The 12715-nt window shown below is 46.8% G+C and overlaps 1 protein-coding gene across 5 annotated transcripts in view; it reads left to right on the top strand.

The window, feature by feature from the left end:
• SHANK3 (SH3 and multiple ankyrin repeat domains 3) overlaps positions 1-12715 on the top strand; it is a 371832-nt gene that overhangs the window by 275429 nt on the left and 83688 nt on the right. For all 5 annotated transcript variants that reach the window (XM_068670237.1, XM_068670238.1, XM_068670239.1 and 2 more), the window contains one exon: positions 12610-12692. In XM_068670237.1, the coding sequence (XP_068526338.1) occupies positions 12610-12692 (83 nt within the window). The remainder of the gene's footprint in view (positions 1-12609; positions 12693-12715) is intronic.

Here is a 12715-nt window from a genome sequence, read left to right as displayed (position 1 = left end):
GTCCTCTGACTCATCTCCTGAACCAGCTGATGACAAGAGTCTGCTTGCAAGAGAAGTCATCCCTGTGAACTGCCAGAACAGCAAGGAAGCAGCTGTAATGTAAGATGCTGCACACATGACATCTGTACTCTTGGAGAAATCAAATAATTGCTATTGAGCTCTTAGAAAATTAGGACTAAATTGGCCAAATCTCAAGTTGCGGGAATACAGCCTGTACAATAAAATGCTCTGTCTGTAAAATGGCAAAGAAAAACTGAAACAATACTACAGGACCCAAGCTGAGAAGGTTACTCAAACATTTTTCACAATGCCCCTTACTAAGTACCACCTCCACTGATGAAGGCTGTTGAAAATCAGTTCAAACATACGACCCTCAAGCAAGCTACTGCATCAGCTGATGAGTTTTTTGTGTGCTCACAGTCCTCAAAACAAGGCACTCTGAGGTCATTTGCTTGTGCACTGATACTTCAGTAAGAGTGGGAGACTCAAATACCCTGTAAAAGTGAGAAAACCAGGTACTCCTTCCCCAGGCTGCAAGGTATTGAACTGCTTAGCAAATTGGAAATCAATGCATGGTTCCAGCAAAAGTGTTTTCCCATTGCATTCAATGCTCCACTTAGGGTCATGAGTTGCTTTTCTTAGTGTTTCAAGTATCCTGCAAATCTAAGGTCTTTCAAAAGGCAGTAAGACAAATTATCTCAATGATTTGGGACCCTACCTTTGAGCTTCATGAGGATGGTATCTTCAAGGATTGCAGTTACAGGGAGCTGGATTTACCTTTAATGCAAAGAGGTGTGATCTGAAGAAACAGTGCCCATATCTTGGGTCACATAACCATTACCATTAAATAACTTAGAGAGCAAGACTGGAGAATATCTACAGCGTGCAGCAGCTTCCAGTATTACAGTGCTGAAGCACTGCCTGAACACGATCAGCTCATTAGGCAAGCGTGTATCAAGAAAGCCTGACATCTAGTGACCCCGGATTAGTTGCTGTTCTCCATCACTTCTTTTTCATCAAAATGAGCATGACCAACTCCACAGAGGGAGCAGGTCGACATAACCGGCAGCATCCTGTGACACATACCAGAGCTGCTGCCCAGGAGCCCAGGGCTCCCAGGCACTGCATGGGTCCTGGTGTGGAAACTTTGCAAGAATCATAGAAGCCTAGAAAATCCTGAGTTGGAAGAGAACCACAAGGATCATCAGGTCCAGCTCTTGACTCCACACAGGACCATACAAAAATCAGACTGTGTGTCTGAGGGCATCGTCCAAACATTTCCCAAACTCCAGCAGGCTTGGTGCCATGACCACTGCCTTGGGGAGCCTGTCCCCATGTGTCCCCATGCCTGACCACCTCTTGGTGAAGAACCTGTTCTAACACCCAGCCTGACCCTCCTGTGATGCAGCTTTATGCCATAAAAGAAATACCAAGAGTGGCATGACTAAAATATCAGTGGAAATGTCTGAGGAAACACCAAGAGATGCAATAAATCAGGGGTTGAAGGCATGGCCTGTACTGATAACCCTGAAGAGGAAAAGCAGTCAACAGCAAGGGCTGTGCTGCTGACCTGCACTGCCCATGGCGCAGATGTTGCAGGAGATAGGAGTCCTGTGTGCTAGTAATGCCACCGAACAGATAACTTCTCAGCAAGCTACCTGCACTCTAATAGCAGGAGGATGGTGACAAGGTAATCACACACCGCTCCTCCTCCTTTTGCTCCAGCGGGAAGACAAACCAGAGCCACTAAATACCCCAGATGAAGAAAGTGCAAATAGTTGTCAACAGCCTTGCTAGGATTTGCTAGGGTAAAGCAAGAAAGATTTGAGATGAGGATCAAGTCATAGTTGAATCATACAGGTTCTGAATTAACACCACTGACAGCACCAAAGACTGGCTGTCCTTGGCCTGGAAGAGGAACGTCAGGTGATGGTACCGGCATTGTCCTGCTTCGTGCTCTGGCAGCCTCAGAATTTTTGAAGTTAGTCACACTTGAGGAGCTCTGGTTCCTGCAGACCCAGAACTGGAGAAAAGAAGCAAAGCAAAGAGCAAAACAAAACAGAAGGCAAGAACCCCTTCACACATAAAACAAAAGGTGAAGACCTCAAAAAGACCCAAGTATTTGATCGTACCTGATAGGAGATGAGAGCTTCAGCTGCTGAAGAAATGGTTAGAGGTGCTCTAACCATTTCTTCAGCAGCTGAAGCTCTCATCTCCTATCAGGTACGATCAAATACTTGGGTCTTTTTGAGGTTTCACCTTTTGTTTTATGTGTGAAGGGGTTTTGCTTTGTTTTGTTTTGTTTTGCTTTGTTTTTCTCCAGTTTGGGTCTGCAGGAACAGAGCTCTCAGTGTGAATAACTTAAAACATCTGAGCTGCCAGAGCACGAAGCAGGCCAGCCGGTCCCATCACTGACACGTTCCTCACCAGGCCACGGACAGCCAGTCTTTGGTGCTGTCAGTGGTGTTAATTCAGAAACTGCATGATGCTGTGTGCATTGTCAAAGCAACCAGAGAGTGCAGTGAGTGACTCCAGCTGTCTGAGGAGTTTGCATGGGTTCTCTGGGCAAGCCTGCTGGTCCTGCAGTTTCTACCAGCAAAGTTTCAGAAGTGGATTAGGTGTAACGGTTTTGTCTCCTTAGAGCCATATTTCTTCCCAAATGCAAAGTGGGTTTCCTAGAAGAAAACACTTTGAGTACCATCGTATGTATTCATGGCAGACAAGTGTCTTTTCAGTGCGGGGGTGTGGTTTGTGAGCTGGGAAGGGTTTATCCAGAACTCACTGAGTGACCATAAAGTTACCCTCCACAGCACTCGGGATTTGGTTGAACTATTTCCCCTGAACTGTGTTTTTCCCAGGTTATGTAGCACTAAGCTGCACCATTGCTTCTGAAAAAAAAAAAAAAGCTTTCCATACTTTCAAAAATCTATGAAACTTTTTTTTTTTTTTTTTTAGTTTGATTGTATTCTTTTCCAAAGTGGGAAGAGCAGAGCAACGAGAAGCATTTAAGATGTGGGGGCACTTTGGCTGTGCCAGTGATATGATGGTTCTCTGTCTGATTCACTTTTCTTTGCTAATAGTTCCTGGCCACTGTAGGACATTATGGTGACATTTTTCTTGAGCCGTTTACCATATCCCAGAGTTCTTAATCCTGGTTGGTAATGGTCATCTCAGAGCCTGGTATCTTATGTATGAGGAGAGATATTTTTCCTCATGTGCCTCAGTTTTTCTTAACATTACATTTCATCATAGATTTTTAACCCCAGTGATAGAAGATCTTTCTACAGTTCTTCACAGTTTTCCTTATGTTTAATACTCTGAATAGTTCAGCATCATCAGAAAACCTGGTTGCCTTTCATTCCTCTCTCATAAGTGATCTAGGGGTATGCTGAGCAGCTTAAGTCCTGGCACCTATTCCTGCAAGACTCCACCACTGACTTTTAATCTGATGTGAAATCCTGTAATTTTCTACCTTCTGATAAATTGAACATACAAGAACCTTCCTTTTTATCACATGGCTTCGTGGCTTCTTCAAGAGATCTCAGTGCAGGACTTTGTCAAATGGTTTTGTAAGTTGGCTTCAGTTCAGTTTCTCTTGTCAAATAACTTGTATTTATGCTTTTTTTGCCGGCCCTTGTCTTTGGCCATTCTCTCTGGCTGCCTGTCAGTTTACCCCTTGCTCTGTTGCAGTGTTGGCCCATTGCATCTCTGGAACAAAACCTGCTTGTGGTGCTGGGGCGATTTCATTCAAGCTAGCACATCCTAAAGGTGCTGGTGATGAGATTGATGAGTTCAGCTGCCTCCTCCCTGCATGATCCACCAGCACAATCCTGGCAGGCCCTGTAGCCTCCAACACCTTTGCCTGCCCTTGTGCTGTGCTCATGCAATGCACGTCCCTAGGCACTGGGCTCCAAGAGAGGTATCCGAATGGTTCAGACACAAGCTGTTCTGCACTGGTAATTTTGGGGGGCCATGACAGCTTCCCGAGGGGGCTGGCTGCACCCCCATAACTTTGGTTCATTCCCACTGCCTACAAATCCCAGAGAATCTCTGAATCACAGAGCCTGGCAGGGAGCTCCTTCCTCTGCATCCATATGCATGACCTCAGGGAACTGCAGTGAGATTAGGAGGCAAGGTGTTCTCTTAAAATGCTGCGCTAACGATCCCAGCTGTGATGCTGGGATGTACCCCTGTGTGTGCTGGCTGGCTGCTGTATCCCAGTAGTAGAGCCGTGTCCAGTGTTGGCATCACAGTCCTGGAGCTGCCTCCTCTGCTGCTGTCCCACAAAAAGCGGTGCCGTGCGCTCGCCAGCCCAGCCCCGCTGGAGCCCGCACACCGCAGTGAGCGCTGCTCTTCCAGACACAGGGTGCTCCAGGACCTTGGCTGTCTGCAGTCTGGTCCTGGCGGTCCGTGACCCTTTTTTTGTTCCATGGCCTCTTATAGAGGTGCTTCAGTCTTGGATCTGTCCGCGAGTCCCTGTGCTTCCAAAGGGAAGACCTCCCCACAGCGCGAAGGTCGGGTTTTGTTCAGGTGTCTGTTACGGCCTTGGACCCTGTGTGGAGCTTTGGCACTGTGACTGTCCCACCCCAGAGATTCTCTGGTAGGCTTCCTGCTTCATATGTGTGTGAAAACTGATTTTAGTATTAGTTTTGATGCCTTTTGCAAATTGTTCCACAGATTTATGTTTGGCTTGTCATAACTATGTTTTTACATTTAGCCTGACGGAGTTACAATTCTTTCCTTGTTCCTCACTTGGCCATGGTTTCAGCTTTAAGAAGGATGTTTTCTTGTCTTTTATAACCTCCATTTCCCTGCTGTTTAGCCATGCCAGCTTCTTTCTGTTCTTTCTCAATCTGCAAAATGTATTTGCACTGTGTCTCCAGCATGGTGTCCTTAAACAGTCTCCATCTGTCTCTTTTGCTGAGGATTGGATAAATCCACATTGTAGAATTTGGATTTTCTAGGGCTTGTTTTTATTATTTATAGAAATATGCATTGTTCTTCCATAAATACATATTGGACAAACACAGACATAATGTTCTTTAATCTCCTTTCATTCAGGCAAAGGGAGATTTTAGGCATCATCTATTCTTTCTCAGTACAGACAGCAACTGAAGCTAGCAATACCAGTAACTGTAACATCCCTGTTTGTGACGATTTTCCCCTTTAAATATATGCAGCATAGGCTTCATGAGCTAGCGATACATCTTAAGACTTGCGATGCTGTTGCATGTTACCTTGTCTGTCTCTCTGTGCATCTGCACATCCGAGCGGCTCCGATGTCAGCTGTGAACAATGCTGTTTCTGTGGAGCAGAATTCCCACAGGTGTAATTTAGCAGCGTTAAGCATGCATCAGAGCCTGCCTTTGCCTCCTTTTTTAGTCGACACCATTTTCCACCGCTTGCCGAAGAAGCGGTGCTGGAAGTCACAGATGATGAATCTCATCTCTCTGCAGCCTGGGGCCACGCTCGCTGGTCCGCGTCCCGTGGTCGCTGTCGGTGTGTCGGGTTCGGCACGTCTGGTGGAGAGCATGCCCGGTGAGAAGGAGCTGGAGAGCAGCACCTCTCCAGCTGCAATGCCTCTTCTGGCAAGTGAGGAGAAAAATTTGGGACAAATAGCTTCCTTCTGCCTGCATTAATATCAGCCTGATTATTCCACAGGCTTACCTTTGCTGTATCTCTGCGATGGCTTCTTCTCCTTCACTCGACTGCTTTTCAGCAAGGTCTTAACAGCTTTCTCATCATCTCTGTTGGTTTGAAGTCCCAGTGAAATGTATCATAGACTTCTCATTCCCTTAATGTGCTGCCTTATTTTAATGTTTTGGTTAACTTCCTAGAACTTACTGGTTTGTTGTGTTTAAATAAAACGCTTCCAGTACTGAAAATATCCTGTGAAAACTGTCCATATTTGAATTGGGAAGGTGCCACTTTTTCCTAATCATCTGATCTTCAGAATTTCTCTGGTTCTCAAAGCCCACATTTCATCTAGGACTGAACAGCCCTCCTTGGGGTTTTTAACTGATGACGAAATGCGTTTGACCAATGCAGGAGGGAAAAGTGATCTCAAACAACACATCCTTCCTGGGATTTTGCTGCGCTTTCAAATTGTGTGTGTGTATGTGTGGCTGGAAGGTGGTTTCTTCTGGGGGAAGAGTTGCTTTTCATGTGTCAGTTTGCTTTTGACGTAGTTCATAATCAGTGCCTTTAATGAGCTACCTCCTGACTGAATTAAACAGAAAATGTTACTGATGATAATCAGTGCCTTAGGATCAGTTACAAGCATAAATAGGCTCCTTTCTGGCCCCCTCTCCATTTCCTGGTGTCCTTTGCTTTCATTACAGAAGCACCACTGTCACCTGCATTTCCAGAGCTGTCATGATCCATTTTCATGGAGTTTTAAGTGGATTATTTTTCCATTCAGGATAGGGCTTTTCCCAGTTCCACTCTGATATTACTGCTCAGGTCCCCTGGCTGCCAGTCTGAGGGGCTAGGAGGCTCTTCTGGGACAGACGCACACTTGGGACACCTGCTCCTTTACTCTTCCCCAGGCTTCTGCTAATGTTCGAGATGAGATGCTTAGTCTGACCTGCTGTGGTCATTCTTTCTCTCTTGTATTCAAAGAGCCAGTACAGCCGTGTTACTCTTTGGCCAGCAGCCGTGTCACAGCAGAGCAGGACTGTGACACCTGCCTCTGCAGAGTGCTCGGGCCTGGCCAGATCTCCACGGCCTCCTTGCTGCCAGGGATGCTGTACATGCTCGACAGCGATGTGCCCAGTCTCCAGGGAACATGCCTGTACCCTGTTGATTGCTGCTAGAAGCTTAAGTGTTTGGTGTACAAGTCTAACAGTGATTGCTTTCCCAAAAGCATCACCAGCCCTGGGAAGTGAGATGGGTTAGGAAGGAGGCCTGTGTGGAGGCCTGTGTGCCGTACTCATCCGTGCTGTTTCATTGCTAGCTTGCTCCACGGGATAGATTTGAACTGGGCCAACTCCCAGACAGTCCCAGTTACAGAGCAAGGCCAGCTCTAGTCAGAGGCAATTTCTGAAATGCAGCTTGGAAAGAGCTGCTCTGTTCTCTGGTTTGATTTTCTGGGGCAGAGAAGAAAGTTTGTCCACAAAGACCTGGGCTGTTGTGGCCAGAGACTGGTCTGTGGCCCAGTTACTCAGCGTTGCTATAAATCATCCTTCTGTTGCATCAGACATTTTCTGCACAAGGTACCTGAGCAGAATTACACTGTTCTGTCACTGCCTGGCTGCGGCTCTGCGGCACCAAGGTATGTCAGTGAGGTTTTTACTGGGAGAGGCCTAATGTGGTTCATATTGCACCTACATCAGGCTCAGCTGCCCTTAAATTATTCCTGAGGAGGAATGATCTAAAAGCTCCCTGTAAGTGACCTTCCACCACCACCTCTGTTCTGTGCTTCAGCAGGCATCATTACTGCTGAAAAGTGGTGTGGCACCTTGTAAACGTTTTCTCCTGGGAGTAATTGAGTCAGTTCATCAAACTAGGTCTTTCCTCAGGCTATGTTTGCTGGGCCCTTTATCTTCCAGATGTCTTCCTCAGGACTCTCTCCTGTTGACCCACATCTTTCTGGAAGTGTGGTGCTGGCAACCGGACAGCTGAGCTGCTCTTCATCTAACTTTAGGAATGTGATTCACATCACTTTGTTGTAGGTGTCTACCATGTAGGTGTCTGCGCTCATCGCCCTGGCTTTCCCTGAGAGTCGATGCAGATGTGTGCAGTCAGTGAAGCCAGGGGTGCCATTCATTTGACAAAATGTAGGCGGTCATTTCAGCATGGGATGAATCACAGCTCCATTGACTTCACCGAACAGATCTCCATTGAGTCTAAAAGGAGCCTGGAGCAACTTGCTCACCGTAGGTGCTTGTTTTATGTACGCCCACGTTTAACTCGATGACTCCCAAGGCTACTGCCGCATGGGGTAGGGCAGGAGGATTAAGTCAGATCTTAGACAGCACTCTTGCTTATTTTTCTCCAGTCTGTCCAGCGTGACACTGCAGCTGATGCTTCTGAGTCCAAAGTGGTATTTCTGGCTTTCCCTGCTGGCTGTCCAGCCAGTTCCTCTGCAGCCTCTGCCTTTCTTTTCATAGCTCCTGCCTAGTGCCTTGCACTTTCCTTTCTCCTCCAGTATTTTTTAGATCATTGCTCCAGTGATGGTACCACATGAATACAAATCCTCTCTTACAACATTTTGCTGTCCTCTGAGTTAGGATCCTCCATAAGTTGAAGTTTGCTCTCTATTACATCCTAGTCATTGGTGAAGGCATTGAGATTGTCCCAAGACAGACCCGCTTTTAAATCCCGCTTTATATTTCCATCCAGTTCAACAGTGAAAAATGTCAAACCAGCTATTTACTCACTGTGCAGCAGTTTATGTTCCCCTTGCTTTTTGTGAGAATGTCTTGTGAGAGCATTGAAAGTGTTTAACTGGCATCAAGATATATATCACAGAACTGCCTTTCCCATGTTCATGAGACCTAGTATGTTCAAACAGAAATTAGGTCAGTTTAGCACGATTTGTTCTTTCAAATCCATGCACCTGGGATTTATCACCTTCTATTCTTCTAGATGTTTTATTAAACTGTTGTGTTGTTTGTTAGAGAGTTTTCCTGGGAATTAAAGATGAGTTACCTCAATTTATACTTCCTTTGATCATTCTATTGCCTGTTTTTAAAGACGCGCGTGACGCCTTTTTCAGATCTTCTGGAGTGTCGTGCATCCCATGCAGGTTCTCAGAACAATCCATCACAGCTCTCAGATGTTTTCCACCAGCTCCCCAGGCACTTTCAGAGAACTTCAGCCGGCCCAGATAATGGAGAAAAAAAAACATTGAATTCCTCCAATTGCTGTTTTTTCCACTTAGGTCAGAGCTCATCTTTGCCATCACGGTGTTACCAAGATGACTGGAGTTAATTGTAGCTATTTAGTCCAGTCATAACCTTGCTATTTTTTTGTAATTGTTCATTTGATCTATTGGGTTTGTCTCTCTAAACAGTCACAAATTTACTAAAATAATTAGCCCTGGTCAAGTGCATTAACTGTCTGTAATGTGGTTTCAGTAAAAGGTAAACCAGCAGAAGGAGGTCTGATACCCAACCCCGACACTGCGGGAGCAGGACAACCCATCAGGCTTTTTGTCGTCTCAAGCAGAGCTCTGAAGGGCCGTGCTCTGATGCCTCTGTGTCGTTACACCAGCTCATCTGCTTGCTCATTGACCAACTACATGTAGGGCACAGTAATCTGGCAGTGAAACTGAGGGGCTGTTTTCCATCAGGTATCATAACTTGATTAACATTTATGACCCAAGAGTATTAAATCACTATTTTGCTTAATCTTTCTCAAATATTTTAAAATTCAAATAACTCCTCACTACATTTTTTTGAAAGTTCCTATTTTTATTTAGACAAAAATAAAGAAATGAGTAATTCAGGTTACTTTTTTGGTATGACACTATCACAGATCTTTGATTGCACTGCTTCACCTCCTTCTCCAGGCTGGTTTTTGCTTCTTTTTCCAGCTCTCAGAGCTCTAGCAGTGTCAATCAGTGGCATCTCAGGTGAGTTTCTACTCCCCCATGATTCTAGTTCACAAAAATTTAGTGGGTTTTTATTTCACTTTTTATATAGATCTATCTATAGAACTATTTAGTGTGGCTATATCAAAAAGTGAAGGTGTCCACTGGATTTTACTGTAATCAGTTATGAACCTGAGGCGGTTTTTGGTGTTTGTAGAGATAAATGGCAATACGCAAAGAGTTTGCAGGTTCCAGAGGGACTTAAACTGGGAGTGCTCTTGTAAGATCCCCCTTGCAAATCAAACTTTGTAAATCCCTCTGTGGAAGACACAGAGGAGGGGAGTGTGCTAAAACAAATAAACATCCAGCATTTCCAAAAAACCCACAGGTGGCTCTACATACATACTGGTGGAGTATCCAGAGACAGAAAGAAGCATGTTGGGGAGTTTTCCTGTTGTTTCTGACAAGTTTAGATTTTAAATTAAGATACTTCTCGCCAGTTTATTTGCAGGTGGAGGTTTAATTCAGAGGTGGTTGAAAGAATGAAATATTTTTGCAAAGTAACTTTCGGTAAAGCAGCAGTGGGCTGAGCTTATTTAAAGGTGTACGTTATTAGAGGAAGTCTTGGTAGATGAGGATTGTTGGAGGCTGCATAAACTGTACTTACACAGGATGCAAGTGTTTTTTTCAAGAATTTCTTTATTTAGTCATCTGGATAAAACAACCACAGAGGTCCTATGGAAGAATTAGGTACAGAATTTTATCATGGGTTCCTTACTTTCTCATTGATAAAGCAATCACAGCAGGACTAGTTGGGCACTTGGCCCACCACTAGCTAAAATTTAAACCACAATTTTGTACAGAAGGTTTGTTTGCCTTTCCCTCTCTCTCCTTCCCCTGCACATACACCTGCACAAACGCACGCTTGTAGAGGTGGCAGAATTTCTCATGGTGTAGGGTTAAGATCTCACACAGGGCATCTACAAGGGCTTGATGGAAAAGGGGGGATATTCCTCTGGATGTGAAATGTCTTAGGTCTAGCTCTGTTCCTAGACAGTAAGCCATGGCTCAAGGAGAAGGTAAAGGCTTGATACAGGAATCGTGGTTCGAGGTTGTCTGGCTGCCCTTAGGTGGACAGGAGAATCATTCTCCTGTAATGGCCTCTTCTGGGCGTTGAGGGTATGAATCTGTTTCCAGTAGAACATGCTAGACTTGGAAGAGAGGATTTTGTTGTAGAAGGGAGAGTTTTACACGTGTCAAGGAGCATATGCATACCCAGCTCTGCTTTTGAAAGACAGGCAATATGTTGAAAATGTGACATAAATGGATGACTGTGTGACAGCAGCCACCTCCTTTAAAGCAGTTCACATGGTTTTGTTGAATTTTGTCCACACCTAGGTACTTTGTTGCACAAAGTGATGGGTTTCTAGATACCTTTTTTTTTTTTTTAATGTGTAATGCCAAAGGATGTCCAAAATTATAGCGTTATAGCACACAGTGAAATACCAGGGAAGTCCAAGGAGTTTAGGCTTGAGTTCTGTGTTCACTTTGTTGGACAGCATCTCTTCCGAGTCCTCCAGAGCACCTTGGTACCTGTGGCCCTGGCATGTATTGACTTCTGTGATCGCTTTCCCTTGGTCTTGGAAAACAAAGGAATCTGCCCACCTGTGCTAGGAGAGCCAGATACTATTGTGATGTTAACGGCAGAGCCATAAAACCACCAAAAAACGGATGGATGCCCACAGAGGCATCGCTGTCAGGCGGGGCTGCAGATGGACAGGGTGCAGAGGCGCACCTGGTCTGGGGGGTCGCTGGCTGCTGGAGCCTGCACAGAACGGGGCCGCCAGCCAGGACTGTGCAGCAGCACCCGCAGCCCCTCTTTCACCCCAAAACGCGGCTCCCACACCCCTGGCGTGGACGCGTGGTCCCGGCGTGGCGCAGCCGCTTCCCTGCGGCACACACGGGGCAGGGGGCGGCCGTGGGGCTGGGGGGTGTGCGTGCCGCAGTGTGCCCCCTCCGTGCCCCCTCCGTGCCCCCTCCGTGCCCGCTCCGTGCCCTCCCTGCGGGTCGGGGTCCGGCACCCACGCGTGTGGGCAGGGGGCTGCCGCACGCCGTCCGTCCCCCTCTGCCTGCCCGGGCTGTGGCGCGGTGCGAAACGCGTCCTGCCGTGCTGCCGAGCAGGACCCAGGTCCCTGATTAATTCCACTCTGATGTCAGACATGCGGCTCTGCTGGGAGGGATTTGCAGGGCTGCATTTCAGCTCCCGTTTGCGGAGAGAAGCCCTCTCCCCGTGCCCCCCCCCGCCTCTCCTGGAGCCTGTGGACGATTTTGGTTGGAAGGGCCGCCAGCACCCGGGGGCTGCTCAGAGCCACGCGTCCATTCCTCTCTCTCCAGCACCGGATTTTTTTCCGTTCTTCTCGTCTAGCTGCTGTTGAGGGCAGGGAAGAGCGGCTTTGTTAAAATAGGACAATGAAATGCATCCCCCCTCTTCTAATGACAGACGGTTACTTAGCAACGAGGGGGGGGATTTTAAGAGAAGATCAGAGCATCGGGATGAGGATATAAACTCTGCTGCTCTCTCTCCCAGGAAACTTACCAAAGAGGCACCTTTCCTTTTGTCAGGCATCTAATTTTTTCATACGAGAGGCAACTGGAAAGTCTCAGAGCATCTTCCCTGATGGATGGATGGCTGCCTCCCCCCGCACCTCCTCTGCTCAGGCGCTCCACTCTTCAGTTATATGTTAAGGGCATCATTTAAAGGGAAGCCCCAAGTGGGATCAGTAAGCTCCCTGCATGCGTATGCAGGTGACTGAGAAGGGGACCGGTGGGCAGAAGGGTGATCCAGGCAGCCAGGGCTTCCCTCCACCTACCTATTGAGGGAAAGTAGCTTTCGTCTTTTTGTTCTGACTTTGGGCAAGGGAGGGAGGGAAGCAGAGTGTTCCCAGCTCCTTGCTGAGATGAAACAGTCGATGAGAAGAGGTCTCCTTGTCACAGGCACAAAGGCCACCTCCGCCTGGCAGCATGGTGCTGAAATCTAACCCTAGCATCATTCTCTTGTGCTCTTTCCTGCCCAGTGACTACATCATTGAGGAGAAGACGGCCGTGCTGCAGAAGAGGGAGCATGAGGGATTCGGGTTTGTGTTGCGAGGGGCCAAAGGTAAGGGCTGCTTCTTTCACTCG

The sequence above is a fragment of the Anas acuta genome, chromosome 1, assembly GCF_963932015.1.
Source record: "Anas acuta chromosome 1, bAnaAcu1.1, whole genome shotgun sequence".
In the NCBI taxonomy this organism is placed as follows: domain Eukaryota; kingdom Metazoa; phylum Chordata; class Aves; order Anseriformes; family Anatidae; genus Anas; species Anas acuta.
This window is presented reverse-complemented; position numbering and strand designations above follow the sequence as displayed.